The 26,079-nt window shown below is 53.2% G+C and overlaps 2 protein-coding genes and 1 non-coding gene across 3 annotated transcripts in view; 1 reads left to right on the top strand and 2 right to left on the bottom strand.

Moving 5' to 3' along the window:
* Nucleotides 1-3,904: 3,904 nt before the first annotated feature.
* TRNAR-UCG (transfer RNA arginine (anticodon UCG)) lies at nucleotides 3,905-3,977 on the bottom strand. Its single transcript has one exon. It is a non-coding gene; the product is annotated as a tRNA-Arg (tRNA).
* A 991-nt stretch (nucleotides 3,978-4,968) lies between these two features.
* POLG (DNA polymerase gamma, catalytic subunit) lies at nucleotides 4,969-15,381 on the top strand. The gene is made up of 22 exons (XM_061446787.1): nucleotides 4,969-5,616; nucleotides 6,153-6,348; nucleotides 6,746-6,913; nucleotides 7,144-7,290; nucleotides 7,879-7,958; nucleotides 8,382-8,564; nucleotides 8,681-8,850; nucleotides 9,028-9,148; nucleotides 9,220-9,444; nucleotides 9,567-9,687; nucleotides 9,864-9,935; nucleotides 10,049-10,171; nucleotides 10,414-10,574; nucleotides 10,685-10,738; nucleotides 10,836-10,953; nucleotides 11,367-11,502; nucleotides 11,586-11,832; nucleotides 11,917-12,039; nucleotides 12,317-12,485; nucleotides 12,697-12,905; nucleotides 13,873-14,033; nucleotides 14,596-15,381. Exons 1-22 carry the CDS (start codon nucleotides 5,033-5,035, stop codon nucleotides 14,652-14,654), a joined length of 3,627 nt encoding a protein of 1,208 aa, XP_061302771.1. The 5' UTR covers nucleotides 4,969-5,032; the 3' UTR covers nucleotides 14,655-15,381.
* The window catches only part of FANCI (FA complementation group I), a 25,323-nt gene continuing 14,207 nt past the window's right edge, over nucleotides 14,964-26,079 (bottom strand). Inside the window, exons 20-37 of the mRNA XM_061446784.1 lie at nucleotides 25,119-25,298; nucleotides 24,903-25,024; nucleotides 24,375-24,539; nucleotides 23,682-23,861; nucleotides 22,204-22,367; nucleotides 21,723-21,799; nucleotides 21,149-21,265; nucleotides 20,120-20,171; nucleotides 19,408-19,535; nucleotides 19,208-19,276; nucleotides 18,993-19,080; nucleotides 18,508-18,692; nucleotides 17,853-17,909; nucleotides 17,709-17,768; nucleotides 16,940-17,026; nucleotides 16,512-16,607; nucleotides 15,856-15,981; nucleotides 14,964-15,077 (exon numbers count right to left, since the gene is read on the bottom strand). Of these exons, the coding sequence (XP_061302768.1) occupies nucleotides 15,012-15,077; nucleotides 15,856-15,981; nucleotides 16,512-16,607; nucleotides 16,940-17,026; nucleotides 17,709-17,768; nucleotides 17,853-17,909; nucleotides 18,508-18,692; nucleotides 18,993-19,080; nucleotides 19,208-19,276; nucleotides 19,408-19,535; nucleotides 20,120-20,171; nucleotides 21,149-21,265; nucleotides 21,723-21,799; nucleotides 22,204-22,367; nucleotides 23,682-23,861; nucleotides 24,375-24,539; nucleotides 24,903-25,024; nucleotides 25,119-25,298 (2,019 nt within the window). The 3' untranslated portion in view covers nucleotides 14,964-15,011. The remainder of the gene's footprint in view (nucleotides 15,078-15,855; nucleotides 15,982-16,511; nucleotides 16,608-16,939; nucleotides 17,027-17,708; nucleotides 17,769-17,852; nucleotides 17,910-18,507; nucleotides 18,693-18,992; nucleotides 19,081-19,207; nucleotides 19,277-19,407; nucleotides 19,536-20,119; nucleotides 20,172-21,148; nucleotides 21,266-21,722; nucleotides 21,800-22,203; nucleotides 22,368-23,681; nucleotides 23,862-24,374; nucleotides 24,540-24,902; nucleotides 25,025-25,118; nucleotides 25,299-26,079) is intronic.

Genomic DNA, 26,079 nt, shown 5'->3' with positions numbered 1-26,079 from the left:
TGCGAGAGCCGAACACGCCGCCTCGCCTCTACATCCCTGCCTTTAAATTCCCCCGTTATTTTCCTTTTTGCATCTGCGACTTGCCACGGAAGGAAACATAACCCCGAATGCCACCGCCAGCACAAACCGGAGCTCGCTGCCAAATTCCGTGGGGTTTTATTTTATAAGCGATTAACACCATTTAAAGAAAATTAAGAATAATAAAGAAAGAAAAGGAATAAAACCAGCGTCTTCTCCTCGTCGCGGGAAGGGTGAGGAATCCTTTCGTTCACCCAGAGTCGCAAACCCGATGGCATTGTCGTTAAACACGAAAAAGAGAATATTAAGAAATCGCTACACTCCCTCTCGAGCACTCCCCACCTCTCCCCCCCCCCCCCCCCCCCCAGTTTATTTGCGCTAATAATTAATTCACAAGAGCTTAACTCCGGTGTAACCCCGCGGTCTTTTCACTATAAAATCCCCGCGTTTCCTATTGAATTAGCTCTGCTCCATTGTCGCTGAAATGAAGACGCCAAACCAACTTTTACCCTGAGCATTTTCTCACCAGCCCAAAGAAAAGTCTCTCTCCTTTTGCTTTGCTCCGAATATTTTTTCTTTTTTTTCTTCCCTTTTTTTTTTCTCTTTTTTTTTCTTTAATTCAAGCACCCAGCCTGGACGTGTCCTGCAATTTAACTACTTTCAAATTCTTTGTTCGGGTCCCACCGGGGCTCTATTGTCACCCTATTGAGAGAGCTTATTGCCAAGTCAAGCCTGAGAGAATTGAGACACGCACGGGAGGAGCCCCGGGGGCCGGGACCGGGCTCCGTGGGCCGCTCGCCCCAGGGGGACCCCGGCCAAGCCCCGAGGGCGCGGGCAGGGCTGCCTGCAGCCCCCAGCCCGCGATAACCGGCACCGATCTCAGCCGGAGCCGCAGCCGCCAAAGCAGCCCCGGCCCCTCACTGCCCGCAGGACCCGGCTCTGGGCCTGGTACCCCCACGGACAGGGCTCCTTTGCTCCTCCAAAAGCATCCTCCCTATCCCGCGGCGCCGGCACCGCCCGTGCCAGCAGCGCCTGGGCTCCGGTACCACCGGCGGGGGACTTACCTCGAATGCCCGCGGTGCCGCCAGCCTCCCTCCCTCGCCGGTTCTCCCTTAATCCCGAAAAGGAGGATCCCCCCATGTCTCCCCCCATCTCCATCCCACCTCCGACCCCTCCACTTCGGAGCCGGCGCCCGCCCGCCTTCCCTCGCCCTCTCCATCGCTCACTTCGGGAGCTCCAGGGCTCGTCTCTCGAGCAGGAAAAATAGCGGGATATTGGGAGCTGCTTTTCTTTTCCCTTTTCTTTCTTCGTCTCCCACAGCCCCAGCTTGGAAAAGGGGGTGCAAGCGGGAAAAGGGGGTTACGAGCTGCAGGGAAGGGTTATTTCAGAAGAAAAAAAAAAAAGCTGGAAGAGCGGTGCTGGGCATGGATTCCCACGTAAGCCCGTACGTCACCTATAAAAATTGCCCGTTTCTCCCGTTTCTTGGCTCCCGGACGGGCGGCTGAGATACCTCTGCCTGCGGAGAAGGGGTAAAACCCCGTTAAAACCGGCTCCCCGTTAAAAACGGCTTGCTCCATCCGGGGAAGAAGGCAAGACCTGAGGGATGCTGGAGGGCAGGGGCCGATTTCCGCACTCCCCCCTGCCTCGGGTTGATGCTTGGCCGCCCCCTGGTACCCCAAAACACCACCCGGAGCCCACCTCAGATTCTCGCTGTCGGGAAGCGATGGGGGTTCCCGGGGTCCCACACTGGTCGCACCGGTAGGGCCGCGGTGGTGAGAAGGGGAGCAGCGGCCGCAGCCCGTTCCCTCCCCGCCGCGGTCCTCCCGTTGCGAGCGGCGGCCTCTTCGCCGTGCCCCAGGGGGAAGAGGAAGCCCTTGACCCCTGGCCCCGGGGGCAACGGGGTTAAACAAAGTCCCACCGCCCCATTATCCGACCGACAGCATCGAGCCTCCGGCGGGGTACGGGGTCTCTAAGGCGGTGTGCGTGCGTGTGAATATTGTATCTCCAACGGCTTGTATCAGAGCCCGACGGGGCGCACCGGGACGGGGATGTGTCCCCGACAGAAAGGCAGACAGACAAAGAACCTAGGAGAAAAAGAAATAGAAGACCTTACTCTCCTCATCCCGACTCATGCATTGCAATCAGCCCTGATGAAACTGCGGCTTTTTGGGGTTATTTCGGGTTTTTTGTATGGTGGTGGTTTATTGTTTTTTGCATGGTGGTGGTTTATTGTTTTTTGCCTTGCCGAACCTCCCTGCCCGCACCCGGGTGAGGAACACGCAGCCCCGGCTGGTCCTGCTGCGGACAAGGCAATGGGCTCGTTGTCATCAACATCAACGTGAACAATTTCAGGGAGAATTATTATTTTCTTTTTCTTTTTTTTTTTTTTTTCCGCTTGAAGGGGGTTGTGTATTTTTGTTTTTTTTGTTGTTTTTTTTAATGAGGCTTCTTTGTGTATATTTTATTATTATTTGTTTTGCGATCAAGCTAAAAAGAAATAGATCAAAGACCCCAAACGAGAGAAGATCAGCGTAAACACAACGTATCGAAGGGAAGAACAAGTGCCCCGCACCCGGGTCCTTCCCCAGAGCCAAACAGGGACAGGGCGTCCCCAAACCCTTCCTTGCTTCGCCCCAGTGCGGCTCATGGCTCTTTCTCTCCTACTCCGAGCACCCCAGCCCTGGAGCATCCCTCCCCGCTGGCTTTGCAGCCCCAGCTCCCGCTGCAAGACTGGGAAACCTCAAGCCACCGGGATGGGGGACTGAGCACGGGGATACCCCATAGGCCTGGATCCCCTAAAGCTCAGGCAGCGGGTATCTTCTGCTGCTGCATAAAACAGGGTGAAGCACTGTCCCCACAGTTGAATCTCAGGCTGGCGGGCAGTGGGTATTTTGGGAGGCCCAGGGGCTGTGAAATGCATTCGAAGCCGCAAAACCTAGCATCGTGGTGTGTGCGTGTGCGTTCCTCCCCCCCCCCCCCCCCCATGCTGCTGCTGCCTGTACGGAGAGGAGGGGGTATAGCTGCCCCCCCAAACCCTGCACGCCGAAGGACGGGAGCTGTGCGGATTTAGAGGGGTGCACCCCAGGTTTGGAGCTCTGCAGGGACCGGGGTTGTCGAGGCAGCGGTCGTAGGCCGCAGTGCCCCCTGCCCGGTGCCCAGCGGGAGAGAGCGGGGAGGGATGGGGCGGGAGCGGTACCAGCGCCCCGACAGCCCCGGTCCCGGGGGACCCGGCCCGGCCCGGCCGGCACCGGCGGGCCCGCAGCGCCACCTGGCGGTTCTGCCCGGCGCGGTACGGCTCGGCCTGGCACGGCTCGGCACCCCGCAATGCCAAGGGCACGTTGGGCTCTGCCTTGAGCCACCTTCCCGGACACAGGAGTCCGTGCGGAGGGCAGGGAGCCCGCACCCACCTCTTGGTTCCCTTCACTGCACCCGCAGCCCCTTCCCGCACCCTATGGCCTGCCACCCGCACCCTGCAGCCACCTTTCGCTCTCCGGCCACACACCGAGTTGTCCCCACCAGTGCCTCACGGCCGCTGCTGTCCCCAGCACCCCAGGCGAGGGGACCCTGCACCCCACCGCTCACACCGAGCCGTGGGGCCCTAGAGCTTGAAGGGTGGCGGACACCGGACCCCGCACTGCCGGTCCCGACGGCTGTGTCTGTGACCGCCCCACTCGTGTCACAGTCGAGGTCGGTTTCCGGCTCCACGCACGGAGCCGCACTCCGCGTTTTCTCCTCTCCCATTAAACACGATGCAAAACACGACGGCTGCGCGTGGTGGCCCCGCTGGCGGTGAGGAGCAGCCCCGGCTCCGCCGTCGGTTTCCGCCCCGAGGCCGCAGCACGGGGGGGCGGAGCAAAACAGGCAGCCCCCGAGCGAGCTCCAGCTACGACCGCGGCAGGACTCGAACCTGCAATCTTCTGATCCGAAGTCAGACGCCTTATCCATTAGGCCACGCGGCCGCCCCTGCGTCAGTCTTCCTCCTCGCCATACTCAGTCGACGCCCGGCGGACTGTACCATGAGCGCGGCCCGGTGGGGGGGGGGGAAAGACCGGACGGGACGGGACGGGACGTCAGCGCGGCCGGAAGCTCACACGGGCGCCGCGGTTTGGATCCGCCCCCTGGCCCGGTTGCGGACAGTGTGAGGCGGGAGCGGGTACGGGAGTGCGAAGGGGGGTGCTCGGCTGTGTATAGGGATTATGGCTGTGTAAAGGGGGTGCTCGGCTGTGTGAGGGGTGTGCGTGGCTGAGTGGGGGTGCTCGGCTGTGCAAGGGGGGTTATGGCTGTGTAAAGGGGGTGCTCGGCTGTGTATAGGGGTTATGGCTGTGTAAAGGGGGTGCTCAGCTGTGTATAGGGGGTTATGGCTGTGTAAAGGGGGTGCTCGGCTGTGTGAGGGGTGTGCGTGGCTGAGTGGGGGTGCTCGGCTGTGTATAGGGGGTTACGGCTGTGTAAAGGGGGTGCTCGGCTGTGTGAGGGGTGTGCGTGGCTGAGTATAGGGGGTATGGCTGTGTAAAGGGGGTGCTCGGCGGTATGAGGGGTGTGCGTGGCTGAGTGGGGGTGCTCGGCTGTGCGGGGGGGGGTATGGCTGTGTAAAGCGGGTGCATGGCTGAGCAATGGGTGTGCGCAGGTGTGTAAAGGGGTACATGGCTCAGTAAGGGGGTGCTCGGCTGTATAAAGGGTTGTTCAGCTGAGTAAGGGGGTGCTTGGCTGTATAAAGGGGTGCTCGGCTGTGTAACGAGTGGTATGGCGTGTGTGAGGTGTCCCTGCCCATGGCAGGGGGGTTGGAACTTGATGATTTTAAGGTCCTTTCCAACCCTAACTATTCTGTGATTCTATGGCTGTGTAAGGGGGTGCGCAGCTATGTAAGGGGTGTGCATGCAGCGACTTGTTGCACGGTGTGAATGCCTTGGGGGGGATATGTGCAGGGCAGCCCGGCAGCATCACTGCGCTCACCCTTCGCTGTTGCTCTCCCTGCAGCTCCGGCCCGTGCTGGGGCACATCCCCCGGGCCGGGCAGGATGAGGCGCCTGCTGTGGAGGCGCTCAGCGCGGGGCTGTGCCGCCAAGCCCCGGCGATGCGCCTCCAGCTCCTCTGCCCGCCGCCCGCTGCCGGAGGACGCCCCGAGCCAGACGCCGGGTAAGGACCAGCGGCGCATGAACCCCCTCAACATCCAGATGCTGTCCAGGACCCTCCACGAGCAGATCTTCCGTGGGGCCCGCGTGCACCACTCATCCACGGACATCCAGAGGAGCGTGGAGCACCTGCAGCGCCACGACCTGTGGGGCAAGGAGACCTCCACGCTGCCCGACGTGGACCTGCGGCTGCCCCGCATGTACGGGAACAACATCGACGAGCACTTCCGCCTCCTGGCGCAGAAGCAGAGCTTGCCCTACCTGGAGGCGGCCAACGAGCTGCTGCGGTGCGAGCTGCCCCCTGTGCCCGAGCAGTGGGCATGGCAGCTCGGCTGGACCCGCTACGGCCCTGGTGGGCTGGTGGAAGCTGTTGACTTCCCCGAGGAGCGGGCGGTGGTGTTGGACGTGGAGGTGTGCGTGGCGGATGGACACTGCCCGACGCTGGCCGTGGCGGTCTCACCGCACGCGTGGTGAGATGTGTGGCCAGTGGTGATGCTGGGGGGACACACATGGCTTTGGGGAGACCGTAGAGGAGCCTTCCAGTATCTGAAGGGGCCTGCAAGGATGCTGGAGGGATAGGACAAGGGGTAACGGGTTCAAACTGAAACGGGAAGTTTAGGTTGGATGTAAGGAGGAAGTTCTTTACTGTGAGGGTGGTGAGGCACTGGAATGGGTTGCCCAAGGACGTGGTGAATGCTCCATCCCTGGTGGTGTTCAAGGACAGCTTGGGCAGAGTCTAGTGTAAAGTGTCGCTGCCTATGATAAGGGGGCTGGAACCAGATGATCTTAACATCCTTTCCAACCCTGTTCTGTGATTCCTGCAAACCACTGCTGGCTTGTGGGGATAATAGGAAGCCTCAAATTGTGGCTCTGGGGTGTGTGATGTGTGTCCATGGGTCAATTATCTCCCTGCTCTGGGTGGGATCCTGCTCTCAGTGGGTGCTTTCGGTCCAGTAAGCTCCTGCATTATTTCCTATGGCTGTGGGATGCAATGTGTCCCCTGCAGGTACTCGTGGTGCAGCCGGCGGCTGCTGGAGCAGCGCTACTCCTGGTCCAGCCACCTCACCCTGGCTGACCTCATTCCCCTGGAGAGCCCAGCAGGCGCTGCCTGTGCTGGCAGGCGGGACTGGCCGGAGAGAGTGGTGGTGGGGCACAACGTGGCCTTTGACCGGGCGTTCATCAAGGAGCAGTACCTCATCCAGGTAACTGATGTTCGGCTGCAGTTTGTCACCCTTTGCGTTGGCTCTTTGGGGTTGTTTTGTTCCGCACAGATTCCCCAGGGTTGTGCTTCCCTTGTCCTGCAGAGCAGGCTGAGGTGGGGTCCCTTCATAGGGAGATATTCTTGCACCCCATAAGTTTGCTGGAGGCTGCAGGCGTGCAGATGGGGAAGTGGCAGGAGCCTTTCTGCAGCTGACAGCCTGCACTGGAGGTGCTCTTGGCTCTCAAAAGAGGGGTGTCTTGATGAAGAGCTTTGCCTTGATGAAAGCAGGGTCTTGCAGGAGGAAAGCAGTGCTTGCTGGCAGCTGCAGGACGCTTGGCAGCACATTTCTCTTCCAGCATCTCCCAAACCATCTTTCTTACCTCCCTGTGCATTCCCAGGGCTCCCGGGTGCGCTTCCTGGACACCATGAGCATGCACATGGCCATCTCGGGGCTGACGGGCTTCCAGCGCAGCCTCTGGATGGCCGCCAAGCATGGCAAGAGGAAGGGGCTGCAGCAGGTCAAGCAGCACATCAAGAAAACACGCAGCAAAATGGAGGGGCCGGCTGTGAGTAAGGGAGCTGAGCCAATGGCGGTGAGTGGCAGGGGGCTGCTTGATCCCGTAATGGGACCAGTCGCTTCTGTACTGGCAAAGAGGGAGCTGTTGGAGCAGCTCGGTTGGGTAAAGCTCTCCCAGGGCATTCCGGATGAGGAGGTCTTGGTTTAAAATGGGGCAGCAGCAGCAGCAGCATCCTTTGCCTGATCTCATGTGGTGCTTGTCCTGCACTGTGTGCACAGATCACGTCGTGGGACTGGGTGCACGTCAGCAGCATCAACAACCTGGCAGATGTGCATGCACTCTATGTCGGTGGGGAGCCGCTGGAGAAGGAGGCGCGGGAGCTCTTTGTGAAGGGGACCATGGCTGACATCAGGAATCACTTCCAGGTGGGGTGACCTTAGAGTCATGGAATGGGTTGGGTTGGAAAGGACCTTAAGATCATGCAGTTCTAATGCCATGGGCAGGGACACCTTGCACTAAACCATGTCACCCAAGGCTCTGTCCAACCTGGCCTTGAGCACCACCAGGGATGGAGCTTTCACAACCCAATGAGCAACCCATTCCAGTGCCTCACCACCCTCACAGTAAAGAACTTCTTCCTTATGTCCAATCTGAACTTCCCCTGTTTAAGTTTGAGCTCATTCTCCCCCTTGTCCCTGATGAAGAGTCCCTCTCCAGTGTCCTTTTACCCCCCTTCAGACACTGGAAGCTGCTATGAGGTCTCCACGCAGCCTTCTCTTCTCCACGCTGAACAGCCCCAACTTCTCAGCCTGTCTTCATATGGGAGGTGCTCCATCCCAACATCCCTATGGGCAGCAGGAGCCAGAGATGGGAGCAGGGTGGGAGGAGCTGATAGGGTCATTCCCATTTTGTTACCCTTTGTGTGCATGGAGCTGGGACCATCCCACAGCGCTTTGTCCTGCGCTGGCACAGGGGTGGCTGCTTTCCCTGCCCTCACCTGCCTATTCCTGCAGGACCTGATGTCCTACTGTGCCCGTGATGTCCAGGCCACCCATGAGGTGTTCCAGGAGCAGCTGCCGCTCTTCATGGAGAGGTGAGAGCCGCCCAGCTCTGGCTGGTGGTGGCCAAGGGGCTGTAGGGGGATCCCTCTGGGGTTGGGATACAGCTCCTCTGATCCTTGGAATGGTGGCAGGAGACTGGGGGGCCCTGAACCCCTTCTCCGGAAGGACTTCAGATCCCTGTGTTGTAGGTGAGGAGGAGTAAAAAGCAGCACAGAGTGGCTGGAGGAGGTGAGCAGATTTAATGAGGCACCTTGGAGTGATGCAGCTTTGGGGTTATTGCACAAGGGTGGGTGTTAGGGCAGCAGTTGATATCCAGGGCAGGCAGGAGATACAGGAATCCTTATGGGTTTAAGAGAAGAGCATCGAGGGTTGTGTGGGGTGAGGACACATTCATGTCTGTCATAGGGCAAATCCCCTCCAGCAGACGTCTAATTTCTTGCTACTTTGGGCTGTAGGTGCCCCCACCCTGTGACATTTGCAGGGATGCTGGAGATGGGGGTGTCCTACCTGCCGGTCAATGGGAACTGGAAGAGGTACCTGGATGATGCTCAGGGCATCTATGAGGAGCTGCAGAAGGAGATGAAGAAGTCCTTGATGAACCTGGCCAATGATGCCTGCCAGCTGCTGCATGAGGACAGGTACCCATGGGCTGGGGGTACTGGTCCTGCTGCTCACAGGATGGAGACCATGGGGGGCTATGTGTGGGCGCTGGGGATGGGAGCAGAGCTGCGTGGTGACAGTGGTGTGTTGGCAGGTACAAGGATGACCCCTGGCTCTGGGATCTCGAGTGGGACACGCAGGAGTTTAAGCAGAAGAAGAATCCTGTGAAGAAAAAGAAGAAGAAGGATCAGGATCAGGATGGCAACAGCAAAACCTCCCTGGCAGCAATGGGTGCAGAGGGGTCCATGCAAGACTGGCAGGAGGGTGAGCACAGGGGATAAGGGATGCTCAAGGGCCACCTTCCTGTTGGTGCCCAGATGAAAGGACATGGTTTGCTGGTGCTGGTAATGTGAAGGATCATGGGCCTGCGTCCCCATGCTGGGCCACATAGCAGGGTGGCACAGTGGACTCTTTGCCAGCTCTTCCTCCTTGCTCCACCAGACCCTGGTCCCCCTGGTGAGGATGAGGAGCTGAAGGCTGCGAGCCAGGTCTGCCTGCAGCGCCTGAAGGAGACGGTCACACTGCAACCCAAGAGGCTGCAGCACCTGCCGGGACACCCGGGGTGAGTTGGGGGCCATGGGTATCCCCAAGGGCTTGCCCTGCACGCTCTGACCCATCCCTGCTGCTCCCCAGCTGGTACCGCAAGCTGTGCCTGCGCCTGGGGGAGCCGGGGTGGGTGCCGGGACCCAGCCTCATCAGCCTGCAGATGAGGGTGACCCCGAAGCTGATGCGCCTGGTCTGGGATGGGTTCCCACTCCATTACTCGGACAAGCACGGATGGGGCTACCTGGTGCCAGGGAGGCGGGACAACCTGCCAGCAGCCCCCTCGGAAGCGGAGGGTCCTTCCTGCCCACACAGGTAAGGGGGATGTAGTGGGGTGCCAAGGTGGGGCTGCCCCATGGAGGGGTTTGGGAGTGCCCTGGGTGCTGCCCTGGAGCTTTGGGACCTGTGTGTGCAAACTCTGCCCTCTCCCGTGCCAGAGTGATTGAGAGCCTGTACAGGCAGCACTGCCTGGAGAAGGGCAAGGAGCAGCCCCAGGGCCTACAGGCTGGTATGGAGGATGAGCTGCTGATGATGGATGACAGCACAATATGGCAGAAGGTGAAGGAAGGGATGGAGGGAATGGGAGGGAGATACGAGGCTGCCCTTTTTCCTGTGTGTGCATGTGAAAACCAGCCCCATGTATGGCTCCAGGGGCTGGAAGTAGATTTCCTTTAATGTTAAATCACCAGAGATCTGGTGTTTGACTTGGCTTCCCCATGGTCTGACTGCTGCAGGCAGAGGAGCTGAGCCAGCTGGAGGTGGACATGGAAGAGAAAATGGGTAGAGCAGACCAGAGCCTGGGGCAGGTAAAGGGGGTTTCCTGTGGGATGCGGTGATGGATTGGTCCCTCTTTACTCTGTTTCCCCCTCCTGCCATGCCTGGGAGTGTTCCCAGCATCACCTCGCACCGCTGGTTGCAGGAGGAGGTGCCTGAGCTGTGTGAGCCAGCCCAGCCAAGGAGCCAGCCCTCGTACCACCACGGCAATGGTCCTTACAACGACGTCAACATCCCCGGGTGCTGGTTCTTCAAGCTGCCTCACAAGGCAAGTTGGGTGCTCCTGCGGCTATTCCCAACACTCCCCCCGGCACCCCACCTCCCCAGGTCCTGCTGCACAGCCGTGTCCCCTTGCCTGTCACTGCAGCTCTCCTGGGACCCCTGTGGTCTTGTCCCATGGGACTTGGGTGGTGGAAATGCATCTCTGTAGCTGGGGCGGGAGGATGCACAGACCTTTGTTGGTAAGGACTGGTGGCATCCTGAGCCCTTGCTCCTCTTTTGCTGCTAAAGGACGGAAATGAGAACAACGTGGGCAGCCCTTTCGCCAAGGACTTCCTGCTGCAGATGGAGGACGGCACCCTGCGGGCTGCTGTGGGCCGCATGCACGGGACCAGGGCCCTGGAGATCAACAAAATGATCTCGTTCTGGAGGAACGCTCACAAGCGGATCAGGTGAGAGCTGCCTCCATCCGGATCACAGCATCCCTGTGGATGGAGGCTGCGTTGTGGCCAGGGCGGGTGGCGTGGGGCTCAGCATCTCACCTGCCGCGTGTCCGCCCAAGTTCGCAGATGGTGGTGTGGCTGAAGAAGGGGGATCTGCCTCGCGTGGTGACCAGGTATGGGGAGGAACAGCCCTGGCTGGGACCATGGTCCCCTCTGCCCTGCCCTGGGAGGGCTGTCGCAGAGTGATGCTCACCCTCACCTCTGTGCCAGGCATCCTGACTATAACGAAGAGGATGATTACGGAGCCATCCTGCCGCAGGTGGTGACCGCAGGGACCATCACCCGCCGGGCAGTGGAGCCCACGTGGCTGACGGCCAGCAACGCTCGGGTACAGCTCGGGTCCTTGCGGGCTGATGTGGGGATCTGTGTGTTGGAAGGTGGGAAGTGAGCTGGGGCTGGATGCTGGGCTTTGAGGTGCTGGGGCCCTTCTCTTGCTGATGTCCTTTGGCTTTGCGAGAGGGGAAGGAGTCAGCAGAGGCTTCAGAGCTTCACTGCTTGGTAAAAGGAAAACACCAAAGCACTGGTTTCTGTCTTTCCCCAGCCTCCTCTTCTTCCACAAGCCCGGGGCAGTAACTAAGTGGGTGATGCCCCTCATACCTGTGTTAAACCCGGCTTTGACTTTGGGAGCACAATTCAGGCACATGGGGAATGCTGATCAGGCAGAAGGAGCTCTGCTCCTGTGCTGCCGAGGAGGACAGGGCCATGCAGGGGTTGTGCTGAGCCGGGTGCCGTGTCCCACAGGCCGACCGGGTGGGCAGCGAGCTCAAAGCCATGGTCCAGGTGCCTCCCGGCTACTCCCTGGTGGGCGCAGACGTGGATTCGCAGGAGCTGTGGATTGCTGCTGTGCTGGGCGAGGCGCACTTCGCGGGCATGCACGGTGAGACCGGGCTGGTGGTGGCTGTGGGGTGACCCCCAAGCCTGGCCCCATTCGGTGCCCAACCCCTGCTCTGCTCCCCACAGGCTGCACGGCCTTTGGGTGGATGACTCTGCAGGGCAAGAAGAGCAACGGCACGGACCTGCACAGCAAAACTGCCGCCACGGTGGGCATCAGCCGGGAGCACGCCAAGGTCTTCAACTACGGGCGCATCTATGGGGCTGGGCAGCCCTTTGCCGAGCGGCTGCTGATGCAGTTCAACCATCGGCTCACGCAGCAGCAGGCACGGGAGAAGGCTCAGCAGATGTATGCGGTCACCAAGGGTGTCCGGAGGTGGGTGCTGCCCCTGGGGGTGAGCAGGGATGGGGATGGTGGTGGTGGTCCCATAGGATACCATAAGGCGCTCGTCCCTTCTAGGTTTCACCTCTCTGAGGATGGGGAGTGGCTGGTGGATAAGCTGGAGCTGGCTGTGGACAGGGCAGAGGATGGTTCGGTGTCGGCACAGGATGTCCAGCGCATCCAAAAAGAAGCCACAAAGGGGTGAGATGCTTGGGTCGTGTATGGCTCTGGTGTGAGGCGGAGGGAGCTGCAGCCCCATGGGCAGAGGAGGGAAATGGGGCTGGATGGTCCTAATCCTCTCTTCCTGGTCCCCCAGGGCAGAGCAGGTTTGATCTGGGGCTTTCAGTCTCTCCAGTGAGCAGCAGGAGGCTGCAGGGCTCATCCGGCTGCTCCAAACTGGGGGCAGTGTTTGAGTTTCTCAGACGGGGCTTGCAGCCTCCTGCCATGCTCCCCGCACCGCTCCCATCTGCCCTGCCAGGTCCCGGAGGAAGAAGTGGAACGTGGTGGAACAGCGAGTGTGGGCTGGAGGCACGGAGTCGGAGATGTTCAACAAGCTGGAGAGCATCGCCTTATCCCCTTCCCCACAGACCCCGGTGCTGGGCTGTCACATCAGCAGGGCCCTGGAGCCCGCAGTGGCCAAGGGGGAGGTAAGGATGCGGCTCTGTGCTGCTGAGTGACTGTATGTTCAGGCCGCCTTGGATGCTGCAGACCCAGAAGGCTCTCAGAGCCATGCAGGAAACCCATTGCCCCTTTTGTCTGCATGCCAGCCAATAACCCTGAGATTAACAGATTTCTCACAGGAGATCTCCTTTATCTGGACCCCAGTGCTGTCTTAGCATTCGTGTTTCCTTTCACCAGTTTCTGACCAGCAGAGTGAACTGGGTGGTGCAGAGCTCTGCTGTTGACTACCTGCACCTCATGCTGGTCGCCATGAAGTGGCTCTTTGAGGAGTTCGACATCAACGGGCGCTTCTGCATCAGCATCCACGACGAGGTGCGCTACCTGGTGCAGCAGCAGGATCGGTACCGGGCAGCCCTGGCCCTGCAGATCACCAACCTCCTCACGAGGTGAGATGTGACCCTGGGGATGAGAACCGGGGTGGGACAGGGACTGGGGTGGCAGCTGTACCTGCAGCAGGCTGGTGCAGAGGAGCTTGCTTCTGCTTCAGGGACGTTGGCAGCGCTGCAGGTTGTAATTCCTTCATGTGTGATGTCAGTGGCTATCGATGGAGCTTGGCTTCCTTTTCCAGGGATAATGTGCTGGCAGGAGGGGGATAGCGTTGGCTTTTGGCTCCTGCAGCGATGGGGTCTATCATTCTGCTCTGCTGGGATGCGAGCACATCACCTCCTGCTCCCATCAGATCTGTGGCCATTGCATGGCAGCAGCCCTTGGCCTTGACTGAACTCCCATCCCTTGTCTCACCCTGGCCTTCAAGCAATGGCTTCTCTCTGCTGTGAGCACCAGTAATGATGCCTCTTCTACAGCATGGAGTGTTCCTGCTGCTTCCCTGCCCCATGCAAAGATAAGCTCTTGACCTCAAATGGCTCTCTTCAGTCGCCTCTGGCACAGCCAAATCCCCTTCCCGGCACTGTGGGGGGTGTTTGGTTATATGGGAGCTGGCCAAAGCCTGCCTGTTTTCTCCTGTGTGAGGCAGGGATAGAGCAAACAGCCTTCCTGTGCCAGTGCAGCAGGCACAGCGGGGCAGACACCCCCAGGTTCCTGCCTTTGTGCTGGCTCCTGCGAACACAGGGCTTCCTGCTGGGAAAACCCAGCCTGTGCCCTGCCTGGAGGATTAGCCAGCAGTGAAGGGCTGGGCTCTTCCTGCTCTATGAGGAGGCTCAAAGTGCAGTGACTCTTCCTCCCACATCCACTTTAGCACTACTTGACCCTCCTGCTACCCAGTACTTAAAAGCACCTTGTTCTGCAGTTCCTGAGTGACGTGGGTGCACAGTAACCTGCCCAGTGAAGCTGTGGCTGCTCAGACCCAGGTGTGACAAGGCTCAGGGTGATGCCTTGGGTCTCTTGTTTTTGCAGGTGCATGTTTGCCTACAAACTGGGCCTCCAGGACCTGCCACAGTCAGTGGCTTTCTTCAGCACAGTGGATATTGACCAGTGCTTAAGGAAGGAGGTGACCATGAACTGCATGACGCCATCAAATCCAACCGGGATGGAGAAGAAGTACGGCATCCCGCAAGGTGAGCGGTGTTCGTGTGAGCCAACTGCTCTGTAATGCCCTCTGCACATCCTTCAGCTCGGAGCACTTGGCATAAGCAGTCATTCTGTCATTGGACACATCAGACACTCCACATTAGGTAAGCTTTATTAGGAGCCTTACAGGCAAAGGGTGCTTTTGGTAACAGGATTCATGTTATGTGGGCAAAAAGGGCATTTCTGTGGGCAAAAAAAGGGCGCTTCTGTTCTCATCGAGAACAAGGCAAATTAAACAAGTGCATCACATAAGGGGCAACCACAACCTAACAGCAAAACCCACTTTGCCTGAGGATGCTGTTTCCTCTCTGCTTCCTGGAGAGGTGACAGCAGCAATTTCCACTCCAAGGCAGGACTGTTCATGGTTCCAGCTTCCTACTGGTGCTGGTTCCTGCTTTCACACCACCACCCAAAACAAGTTGGAATAAATTGAGAGCTTTTTGTGCTACACGCACTGAACTAAAGCACATCGTGATGGTTGCTGTCATGTTACACAGGCTCTGAGTGTACTGCAGCATGCAGGGAACTGATTGTCCTGTTGTCTTCCAGGAGAAGCTCTGGATATCTATCAGCTAATTGAAATAACCAAAGGTTCGCTGGAGAAGTGATGACGCCAGAGAGCCACAATGCAAGTGTCCAGCCTGCGTGCCAGAGCCTGGCTGGCCTTTAGGAGGAGATCTTTGGCAGGGACTGATCCTGGTCACCCTGTTTCTTTTTGGCTGTAAGAAGGGATGCTCCCGAGGAGGATGATGTTGATAGCAGCACACTGGAAGAAGCAGAGGCGTTTCTAAGAGCAGCAGCCAGCTATAAAACCTGAGACAGGGGCCAGTCGTGCTTGCACAGCCATGAAGGAAGAAGTGGTAGGTATTTGGCAAGAGGAACAATAACCCATCCTCTCCATACAAGCGGTTCTCCAAGACCAGCCCAGGCGCTGTGGAAAGAGGCAGCAGCAGCAACCCCAAGCTTCATTTTCTTCGCTGTCTCTTCTTTTTGGGTTCCTGGTTCTCATCTGTCTGCTCTGCTGTGTTGCTCTGGAGAGGGGAGGGAGAAAGAAGTACAGACTGTGATTGTTTGTGTGTGATAGATTAGGGAAAGTTTACCTAAGGCAAGAAACTGGATGTGCAGAGTGGGATTTAGCTCTTCTTCCTCCTAACAATATGGCTTGAATATGGGACTCCTCTCACCCACTGAGACTTTCCCTGTGGACTTCACTCAGTTCATGCTGGAACTTAGACCAGTTATCAATGGCACAGGACAGGGACTTCTTGTGCTGGGTTTTGGTTTGTTGAAACACGAAAGTATGGACAAAGCCACCAATAAAAACCTGGACAATCAGTTAAGTAAATTGCTTATTTCCTTTTATCCAGCACAGGTTGTGTTACCTTCACCAACTCTATCTAGTAGAGATGGGTCTGAGGATTATGATGCTTTGCAGTGTTTGTCCTGCCAGCTGCTTATCTACAGAAGTCAACCTGGATGCGAAACCACTTTGCATCATGCACAAACATTTGATTCCGAGCAGGCAGGAGGTCCTCAGAGGTAACACTGACACCTCTCTGCTTGCGGAGGAGAGTCTCACTTCCTAAGCCCAGAGATAGAGACAACTGGTGCATGGAGATAAAGGTCACTCAAGGCAGATGGCTGGAGTGTTGGGGATCATAGCCAGACTGTTCACTCCTTTGTCTTCCCTGGGTTAGCTCTTGCTGATACTAAGCTGATACAGATTTCCTGATTTCACATGTACCTGCAAACAGTTGGCCTCAAAAGAGGGGTAAAGCTGTTGGTAAAAGCAGCTAAATGAGTTCTGACCTGGTCATTGTCGGGCTCATTTTCAGCATCCTCTGTGCTGTGCTCCTGCAGCGTGCTGTTTAGCATAGATGCATTGATGCGGAAGTCCCTGGAGGTGCTTAGCTTCATATATTGCATCAAGTTCACCTGCAGAAACCAAGGTGAAAGCAGGGGAGAGGACATTATGCCAGCAGCATCTTTCTTTAGTTTTCCACCCTGCCTAGTCCTTTGCACAGCACTGGGACTGAGTCCATCACAGCAATAACACAGGATTGAAGCAAAAGGCAGGTGAAAACCCACCTGCCCCCATGTGATCCAGTGGCCCATTTGTTTTCCTAAAAGCCAAGTGATTACCAGTTACTCTTATGTAGTACCTCATCATGGTATATTTCTCTCCTGCTTATAGACAGGCTGGGGAAAAGGGGGTGAGGAAAAGCTGTGGAAGTTTCTGCTCAACCAGAAACCATCTGAGGTCAGGTCACAGGCACTATTGCCATTGACACCTGCTGGTACCAGTGTGGTAGCAATTCAGTGGGCCAGGAGTTTGGACAAGGGCTGCAAGAAGTGTGAGATCCTTGAGCATTAACAGAGACTTTAAAAGGCAGCCCAGCCATAACCTCTATCCTGCCACTGATCCCACTTAGTTCTGGTCACAGAAGAACTCTGCTTTACCTTACCTTTGATTTCTTGGAGAGATGGATAAGGAACTTCTCGTATTGCTCTATTGCAAAAATCAGGTTTGGGATGGGCTTGGTCTCCCGAAGCACCTTGGCCTGAAATGCAGAACAGAGTGGGATAGATCAGATTTAGAACAATGAACATGACAGGGTTGACCTTTGTTTCATGTGTGTGAGCTTTTAGGCTGTATTTAGTGAAGGTGGCTGTGGTGTTGTTATTGTGTGGTTGGTTTTTATAATGGTTGCTTGGGTTCTCTTAGACTTCTCTCTGAAGTTAAGGCAGATTCAATTTGATTTTCACTTAAAGGCCCAAATGACAATTTGTCGTTGGTGATCTATAAGAAGCCACTTCAGGTAACATACACCTTGAGGTATGATGCCAAGTTCAACTGCAGCCCATGTGCTAATGGAGAGTAAGTCTATCTTACCATGACTGTGGAGACTGCAGCAGATTCATCCTCTCTCTTCTTCTTTTTCTTCTCTTCTGCAAAGCTTAAACTCTCACTGTGGATGTTCTGAGGGAGGATGCCAAAAGATGTAGCATTAGAAGGTAAGCAGGGAAGAAGAAAGGCCAGCTAAGTAAGGCTAGAGAATTCTTTGCTCTGACTAGCTAACAGCATTACCAGCTTGATGAAAGAAAGGGGATGATAAAAGAAAGATGTAATTTGGAATCTCAAAATGGAATCTCAAAAAAAGAAGGAAAGAAAAGCTGATTTCGTGACCTATACATTCAGAAATGTGTGTGAGAAGATATAGCTTCCCCAACATGCCTGTTGTACAGTTCCTGTGGTCCTCACTCACATACCCAATTCTTCTTCAAGCAGCTAAATCCAGTCTTCAGCACTGCAGTCTTTGGCACCCACATCACTTTACACTGTGATGACTGCAGTGTTCTTGACCTTTATTTGCCATTGTGGTTAAAAGCAGTATTAATCTCATCAAAAAAACTCCCACCAAACTAAACCTCAGCTCTTCAAACACTCTTCCTTCCCTGCTCAAGCAGAAATCAGCACGCTCAGTCCCAATGGTGCTGAAATGCCTTATACTATTATTTGACACAGTAAAGCTTGAACTATAAGAAACTCAAGTCATGTCAAGAAGATTAATAATCCCCAAAGGTGCCCATGCAGTGCAGCTGATACACCACTCAGCATCAGACTGACTGACTGTGATTTTGCTTGTTAATTTAGGCCTTACCTGTACATAAGTAATGAATGAGTAACACTGTGGGGTTAAATGGGAACCTGAGAGCTTCACCTGCAAAGAAGGAAGCAGGGAGGTCGGTGTTACTCCTATCTCAAGGCAATGAGCCATTTCCTCCAGCAATTGGCTCACACTCACCAGCTTTTCCAGCCTTCCTGGAATCGTATTTGAGGTGTTGCGGCAAGCTTGGATATACTGCAAGAAAAACATGAGAGAGTTTCTTCTAGGGATGCTGTTCCCATTCTGCAGCCTGTATTTGCAGACAGGGCTCAAAGCAGCTCACCCAATGGCACGGTGGGGAGGGCAGGATTTGCAAGAACTATTCTCCCCAATGGCTGCTATAACCTACAGCATTCACCACCTTGTTTCAAACCAGCTCCATGGGCCTGTTCTTGTGGCCCAGTTCCCCCATGTCCAATACTTTGAGCCTTAGATGGGAATGAGAAGCAGGAGCAGGATTGCTGAGCACTGTAAGAACACTACTAGTGCCCTCAGTGTGGCACACAGCTGCATGCAGAGGAACCTACAAGATACACTGGGAAGAACCACTCCAAGCCATGCATGGCCAAATTCAGCTGGAGAGAAGCTCTCCTTTATCTCCACCAACGCAATTATTGCTGCTCAGAAAGGTCATGAAATTGAGGGCATGAAAGCCAATGGAATAGGGATTCATGAGATCAAGAGCTCAGTCCTGAGCATAGCTACTGCCAGGGGTCACTCTGAGCTTGCTGCAGCAGAAAAGGAAGAAGTTTTTAGATCCCAGCCAGCCTACTGTCAGCACAGCAGCACTCACATGTTTGATGAGGGAGGTGAGAATCGCATATGTCTTGCTGAGGCTTCTCAGCAGCGTGTCCACACAGCTCCCTGCAGGCAGTGCTGTCTGTACCAGCTCGTGATAAACTGTCAGCAGAGTTCCCAGCTGCAGAATTACACCTTTCTCCAGAGCCTGGATTTGGTTTGATGCTTGAGAAGACTCTTCTAGAAGAAAGAGATGAATACCTCGTGAATGTGTGTCTACTGAATCCAGTTACGCAGATGGGAGGCACAGAAGACCACCTTTGTGTCTGGTGCACAAAGCGCCAGTGTAGAACAGGAAAAGTAATCACTTGCGGGACTTTGTGACAACACTCTCTTACATTGTTCATGTGGAACCAGCTCAAGGGAGAGTTTAACCTGCCCTCAGATGATGCTACCTCAAAATCCCCACATCTTTTTCCTCTCTATCTTCATCTGTTTTTAACAGAGGTGTAACATTAAGAAGAGAAACGCTTGTATTACCTGACGTGTCTGATCCCAGACTGGTGAGTTTCTTGATAAGCCAATCCACCTCTTCAAGGACTTTATCTGCCTGACCCAGAACCAGCAGCTAAACACAGGAACACCAATAACAAAACAGCTTTTTGGAGGAGTTTGGCACAACAGGCATCTACAAACCACTTGCAGCAGAGCAGCCCTGGGCACTATGGACTGTTCCATACACAGTTTTCACTCACACAGACAGTAGGGGCTGCAGTCTTGGCATTCACTATGGCAAAGTGGGAACGACTCTCCAGTTCTATGTCCTGGTTGGAGGAGAGAAAACAAATTCTGTTGAGTAAAGCTTTAGTTGCTGTCACACAGTTTGCACCAGAGGTGCACTCAGTTCTGCCCTGACAGCACAGTGATGAGGAGTCAGGCTGCTTCTGCATCATACCTGATCTATGTCTCCCAGGCAAGCGTGGATGTCTTGTGCAAGCTCACGCAGCAGACCGACAGGACTCTTGTACTGAACATGGAGGCTGAAGAGCAGAGACAGCAAACCCTTGCAGCAAGAGATATCCTCTATGGGGAAGGGAACACAGCCAATTACCAGGTGCAAAGGTCCCCTAGCTATTTAGGAACATCAGATATCCAGTGAGGGAACGCCACGGATTCACTGTGATTTTAACAGTCTGCATTCCCAGAAACAACACTCAGGAGGTGAAAATCCCACCAAAACACCATAATTACAAAAGCACAGTTTACAACATTGGGCATCCCATATAACACTGCAAGGGGGAAGTATGGCACACTGGAACCCTCAGCTCATAGAAAAATGATGACCAGAAGCACGATACAAACTCTGGCATGGGTAGTATCTTTCCAGAGTATAAATCTGTTGATTTGAGCAACAGAAGTGCTAAATAACAAGAGAGAAAACTCAAGAAAGTGGCTTATCTTTCTTCAGCAACACTATTTATAGAGATTATAGAGTTTCTTCCTCAATACCTGTGCTAATAACCACAATGTCATGGCAATTTGCCACAGAATGAGACCTGAATGTATCTGTAACAAAGAGGTAAAAAAAAGGACAGACAACAGCAGAGCATCTAAGGGTCTAATATCTGACACATCACATTTAAACGTGCTCCCCCAAGCTTACTTACCAAGAGCATTTTCTTTGCAAACTTTGACTGTCCAAGTCAGGAACTGAAGGAACTGCAGAAGGGGAGAAAACAGATCATGGCTTTGAAACAGAATTCAAAGCACAAAACTAACACTACTATTACTACTACTACTAATAAAGCAAAACAATGAGTCGCAGCAAACAAGATGAGAAGAGACTCCTCCTAGCAGAAAGGCACCCAGCCATGCCCTGTGAAGTTCCACAAGGGACACGTAACCTGCTAACAAGTGAAAAGCTGAGATCCAGGAGAGGGGAATGGCTATACGTTCCCTTGGACAGAGTAACAGCTCCATTTAATTTAAGGTAAATGATGACTCCAGACTTCTGGCACACTTTTAGTGCAGTTCCTATCTTGTAAAATTGGGGCACATTTAGAAAATGCCTCTTTGCATGGAAGGCATGAGGCACCCAGCCAATTTGGACTCGTCACAAGTCTGCTGGCCTTGTTTGCCTCTATTCCCATGCGGAAGCTGTGCCAAAGCCAGGCTCTGTTAGCAGTCCCTACTCAAGCAAACAAGTCATTCAGACTCCAGGAGTCCAAAACCAGAATCAGAATGTGCAGGAGTCGGATGGGAAAACAAAGTGTTCTTAACTGTGCAGGTGTGTGACAGGAGAATCATAGGATCCCAGACTGGTTTTGGGTTGAGGGGATCTTAAAGCTCATCCAGTTCCAACCCCCTGCCAGGGGCAGGGACACCTTCCACTAGAGCAGGTTTCTCCAAGCCCCTGTGTCCAACCTGGCCTTGAACACTGCCAGGGATGGGGCAGCCACAGCTTCTCTGGGCACCCTGTGCCAGCGCCTCAGCACCCTCATAGTAAAGAATTTCTTCCTAATGTCTTAAATGCTTGACAATGTAACAAAACTGCCCCTTTGCCATGGTGTAATCTGCAGGAGAAGGCAGAACACGCACACATGTCAGAGCCCTCAGATGTCAGACCAATCTGATCATGTTCTCACACCCATGGCCACGACATCCATCCCTGCCACCCCAGGAAGGCTGTCAAGTACCTGCTGAGAGGTTGGATCCAGGAGTTTGGACAAAGTGGAGAGAACTGTGATGAGTGACTGCGTTTCCTTGGAGTTGAAGTCATCTTCAGAACTGCTGAACTGGTTCACAAGGGACCTCTGATCATGGGAAGGAAAGGCAGAGGCCCTGAGCCTGCATACTTGTTGCAGGGCCATTTTAAGAAGCAAATAACCAGAAGCTGCAGCAGATAAAAGAATCAGCAACAAGGAGAATGACAAAGAATGAATGTAAAAACAGGACTCTTCTGAAGAGCAAGTACTGGGTTTTACGAGTTCTTACACAGAGGCCTGCATATGACTCAGTGTGACCTGTATGATACTCAGGTGTTTATCCTGCATTGAAGGACCCTTTAAATGCACGTACACTTCAATCCAGCTCTTCACAGCACCCTGAAGAAGCCTTCCTTAGGGATGGGAAACTTTTGAACTGAGAGTGAATCAGTGTCACATTTCCTATCACACACTCAAGCCTGTGGTCAAGCAGCAGAGAGCAAGCAGCGTTTTCTGCCAGAATCACCAGTGCTTTGGAACACTCACAGCACAGAGTGGTACTCACCTGAAACTGTCGGATCTGGAAGGCAGCTTTCTCTGTGACATTAATATCCGTTTCTTCTGCGTCACCATCAGTAATATCTGGCAGAGACAGAGAGGTGCAGAAAAAAGCTAAATGCCAAAAGCAGAATACAGGATTTATTTCCAAAAGTGGCAAAGACTGCAAGTGCTCACAGCTAGGGGAGGAATACAGACTGCAGAACCGTGCTGAGCACAGAAATGTGTTAAAGACAAACTTCAAATAGACCAGTGCTATATCAGAACCTAGCTATCCTCTGCCGACTGAGAGCTCTCTAAAAGCAGGTAAAGAGATATCTGGAACTTGCCTCTGGTGTGAAAATCAATGCTACTAAACCCACCTTGTTACTGAGAGACAAGGAACAGACCCTTCTCTCTCTAGTTATGGATAAAGGGTCCCCACCTACCTACACAAGGGCTGGAAAACAAAGGCCAGAAGCCAGAACAGAGCTGTACCATGTGCCTACCCAGGGCTTGTAGAAACTGGGGGATCCTGGCAGAGTAGAGCTGCTGCACTGTGTTGAAGATCCGCAGCAAACCTTCCAAGCACAGAAGTGAAATGCTTTTGCCCTTCTTCTTCCCTGACTCTTCAACAACAGTGGGAATTGAAGTGTACCTCCAAAGCAGAACCCTACAGGATGGGAGATGAGTTAGTATCACATGCTCCAGTAAAGCTGGCTGCACAGTGCACGAGCTAGAGCAGGGCTAATCACAGATTCTACTCTTTGGATTGTATTTTAAGTAGGACTAAATTGGGATGTCTTTTTCCTATAGGAAAGTGGAGGGAGAAGAAATCAATTTTTAAGAAGATTTTGTTTCAATGTCAGCAAAACAGCTACAGCTTTCTTCCTGCACAGCTAAATAATTTAATTCTTTCCAGGTCCCAAGGGACCTTCCAATCCCATTTCAAATCCATCTTTATACACTTATTTCTTCCACCTGGCTTTTCCTTCTGTCTCCAACTACCCACACACTGACCACTGGTGTCAAATCTGTCAGTGACAAAAAGCTTTTCTCTTGGCAGTTTTAGTCTTGTGAAATGTCAGATATCACTATAGGGCTCTCTAGTAATAAAACCAGAAAGGTAAAGGCAGGAAAAGCAAAGTGAAAAGCTTTGAAGAAAGCAAAACTGTTTGGCCCAAAGGAGACTTTTCTATTTGTAGGCAAACATCTTTTTCTCTGCTCCCCTAAGCCCACTTCTTCCCTTTTTTGTTCCCTCTCCTTTCTTCTCATTAGTTCTGTCTCCTGCACAGATGATCTTATTCTATCTCAATGTCCAATCACACAAAACATGTAGCTCACATGTAGTCCTAATGACCGCAACAAAAATAGCCTCTATTATTTGGGGCAAGACACAAAACGGGCATTATTCATGGCAGGGGTAATTTGCATTTTGTGCTCTCTGCTGACTGGGATCTGAAAAGACCCCATGCAGATATGACCTAGATCCCAAAAGACATTTACATGGTTAACATTCTTGGCTTTCCAAAGGATTAGATGCAGGATTGTCTTCAAGCATCTTGCAAAAGTCCTAAACAAACGTTTTCTAAAGCTTGTGTCTCTCTTACATCTGTTTTATACTTTAGCTAGAAGTGAATTTTAACTTCATTGCATCCCAGAGGCCTCAAGAATCCAGCCTGTAACAATCCTACCTCCTCTGTGACAGTGAGCGATGAACCAAAAGTCACAAAGAGGCTGAAAATGAGAGTTTGATGGTGTTTGGTTCTTCCAGGCCAAGTACCATTATTAGAGCTGTATCACTCACTCTGGCAAAGCAACTGTACTGCCTCCACTTGATTTCTCAGGAGCAAAGAAAGGCAATGATCTCAACCCAGTAATAATAACTGTTTGAAACAGTTACAGACCACATTCTTCTTTCAAAACCCTACTTGAGAATCAGAAATGCTGCTCATTGCTGCTGTGTCCACATGCCACAGCAACTCACTGCGTGACTTTGCACAGGTTCTGAAACATCTTGTCAGGATTCTGTCCGTCTGGTCCATCCGTTTGTCCTGTCTCCTCCAGCTGCTGCACCTTCTGCAGAGCTACACTGACAGCATAGCGCAGGAACTCCGTACTGGAGCGCAGGACTGCCAGGCTCTCCTCATGGCTTTGAGCATTGTCCCTGAAGGATCAAGAGCACCGTCAGAGAACTGAGCATGCACTCAAAAAGCACAGAGATTCAAAACCTAAATATATATTAACAAACAAAATCATAGCTGGATTCAGGGTGGAAAAGACCCTTTGTTTTGGTAGCTTGTAGCGAACACTTGGAGGACAGAGTTCCACCAGCCTTTCCAAATATACAGACATGGTTTCCATTGATGCCTGGCTCTGTTCCATACAGCTCAAACTGGAGTTTGATGTCCAGGAAACAGCCCAGGACTGGAAGAGCGGAGACTCTCTGAGGTCTTGCAAGTCTCAAGCAAGACCTGAACAAGCTGGTTTGTCAAGACCAGCTCTGGTTCCTCTCTGGACTACGATGCTCTCCAGACAACTGCTGTTACCATGCATGCTTCATATAGAAATTACAGTGCCTGTACCCTGTATGCAGTGCACAAGGCAGCCAGCATGCAGACAACACAAAAGCAGTGTGTGAATAGGCCTTAAAGCTACTCCAGATGTGACTGCTTCTCACCTGAACAGAGCTGTGAGCAGAGTAGATACAAAACCCATGGACAGGAAGCTCCGTGGAGTTTTGTTACCCAAGTTAGGCTTGTTCTTTCCAGCTTTCTCCTTCAGGATTTCAGACAGCTTGTTGTAACAAGTAAACAGGCCTAGGACATCCTCAAACTTGCTCTTGCTGCAAAACCGTAGTAGAAAGCATTAATGGATAAAATCCAGTCTTACAGTTTCCCATTTGAAGCTCCAGTTACCAAATTACACAATGGCATTTTCTAAATGATAAAGCATAACATACGGCATCTCCCCACCTCCCTAACAGAGTATGCCTCATCCATTCCTCCTCAACCTGCTCCTCTACAAAATGTCACATCCTATCTCCCACAGCACAAGCCACTCCTCAATGTTCTGTGAGTCTGAGCCACTCACACTCAGAAAACACCCTTCTAAATCTGTGCTGGCACTATTACCCTGTGCTTGCAATGAGGCTGTACTCCGAAGAGCAGGCACAGCTAGCGCTGGAGGGCAAGATTTGATGTTTTACCTGAAATTCCCTATGTTGAAATTGTACTCAATCAGGACCTCACAAATTCCCATCACCTGAATGGCATAAATGTTATTCTTTACACCGACACCAGAAGACAGAGAAAAATCTGCCGATTTATCCTAAGAGGTAAAGGAAACAAGTGAAAAATCTTCTCAAAACCTGACAAGAACTCAGTGTCTTCTTCCGCTGAGTCAAGCTGAGAATCTGATTTACCAGTTCAAAGTCTTCCAACTCGCTCTTGATCATTCGTCGTGTGACAGATTCTAACATCTCTTCAAAGTTTTGCTCAAATCCCACATCCTCCTCCTCCTCATCATCTTCAGCTCTTTGGCAGAGATGCATGGTGCTGTTATACCAGGCAAGACAGTGTTGGATACAGCAGAGCAGATGGGCCTGAAGGAAGCAGCCACACAGTCACACTCAGCCTTCTAGCTGGAGGTCACTGGCATGAGGGGAAACAGGCCAGACTATCATAGTTGGAGGCAAAAAGATGCCTTCAGGGGTTCATGTAAGTCCCAAGAACATGCCTTATTCTGGAAACATGGGGATGCTTAATCCTACACACAACTACCCTGCCCTAGCTTCAATGTCTGCCTGAGCTTGGCTATATAGGATGCAAAGACTTAAATCCCACTGCTCCCTCAAACCATCCACCCCATCTGATGGAAAGGGAACTCCAAAAGGGCTCTCACTCTAGCTGAGGTGTGTGCTCTCTTCCTGGGTGTGCTACTGCAGCACAGCACGGAAGCTTCCTTAGGGGAAAACACAGTGACTAGTTTGAATTGGTTCCTTTGGAAATCCAAGGAATTGTTGAGGTCTCATCTCCAACAGTTTCAAAGGAGCAAAACCAAAGGGCAGATTCTTCCCCTATTACAAATACTCACTGCAGGACTATTTTATGTGGAATTAAGTTAAAGGAGAGACAAAAAGCCTAGGGTGAGTTCAAGAGAGTGTAAAACAGCTACACTATTCCTAGAGCATTTTTCACACAGGTCACCTAAACCACTATGCAAGTGGAGCGCTAATAGATAGCCCGAGGCAGGGGTGAGATGCCCAGCTCTACTGTCATTAAAAGAATTGCTCCAGGCTAGAAAAAGCTGAAGAAACACAAGGTATTCAGCTCATGTAGCAGCACGACTAAAATGCTACGGAACAGATGAGCTTGCAGCTGTGG

This window comes from Pezoporus flaviventris, unplaced genomic scaffold (genome assembly GCF_033815535.1).
Source record: "Pezoporus flaviventris isolate CSIRO_AGI_PZ_B2104156 unplaced genomic scaffold, CSIRO_AGI_Pfla_v1 ptg000006l, whole genome shotgun sequence".
Taxonomy (NCBI): domain Eukaryota; kingdom Metazoa; phylum Chordata; class Aves; order Psittaciformes; family Psittacidae; genus Pezoporus; species Pezoporus flaviventris.
Note: the sequence above shows the minus strand (reverse complement) of the source record. Positions and strands in the feature narration are given on the sequence as shown.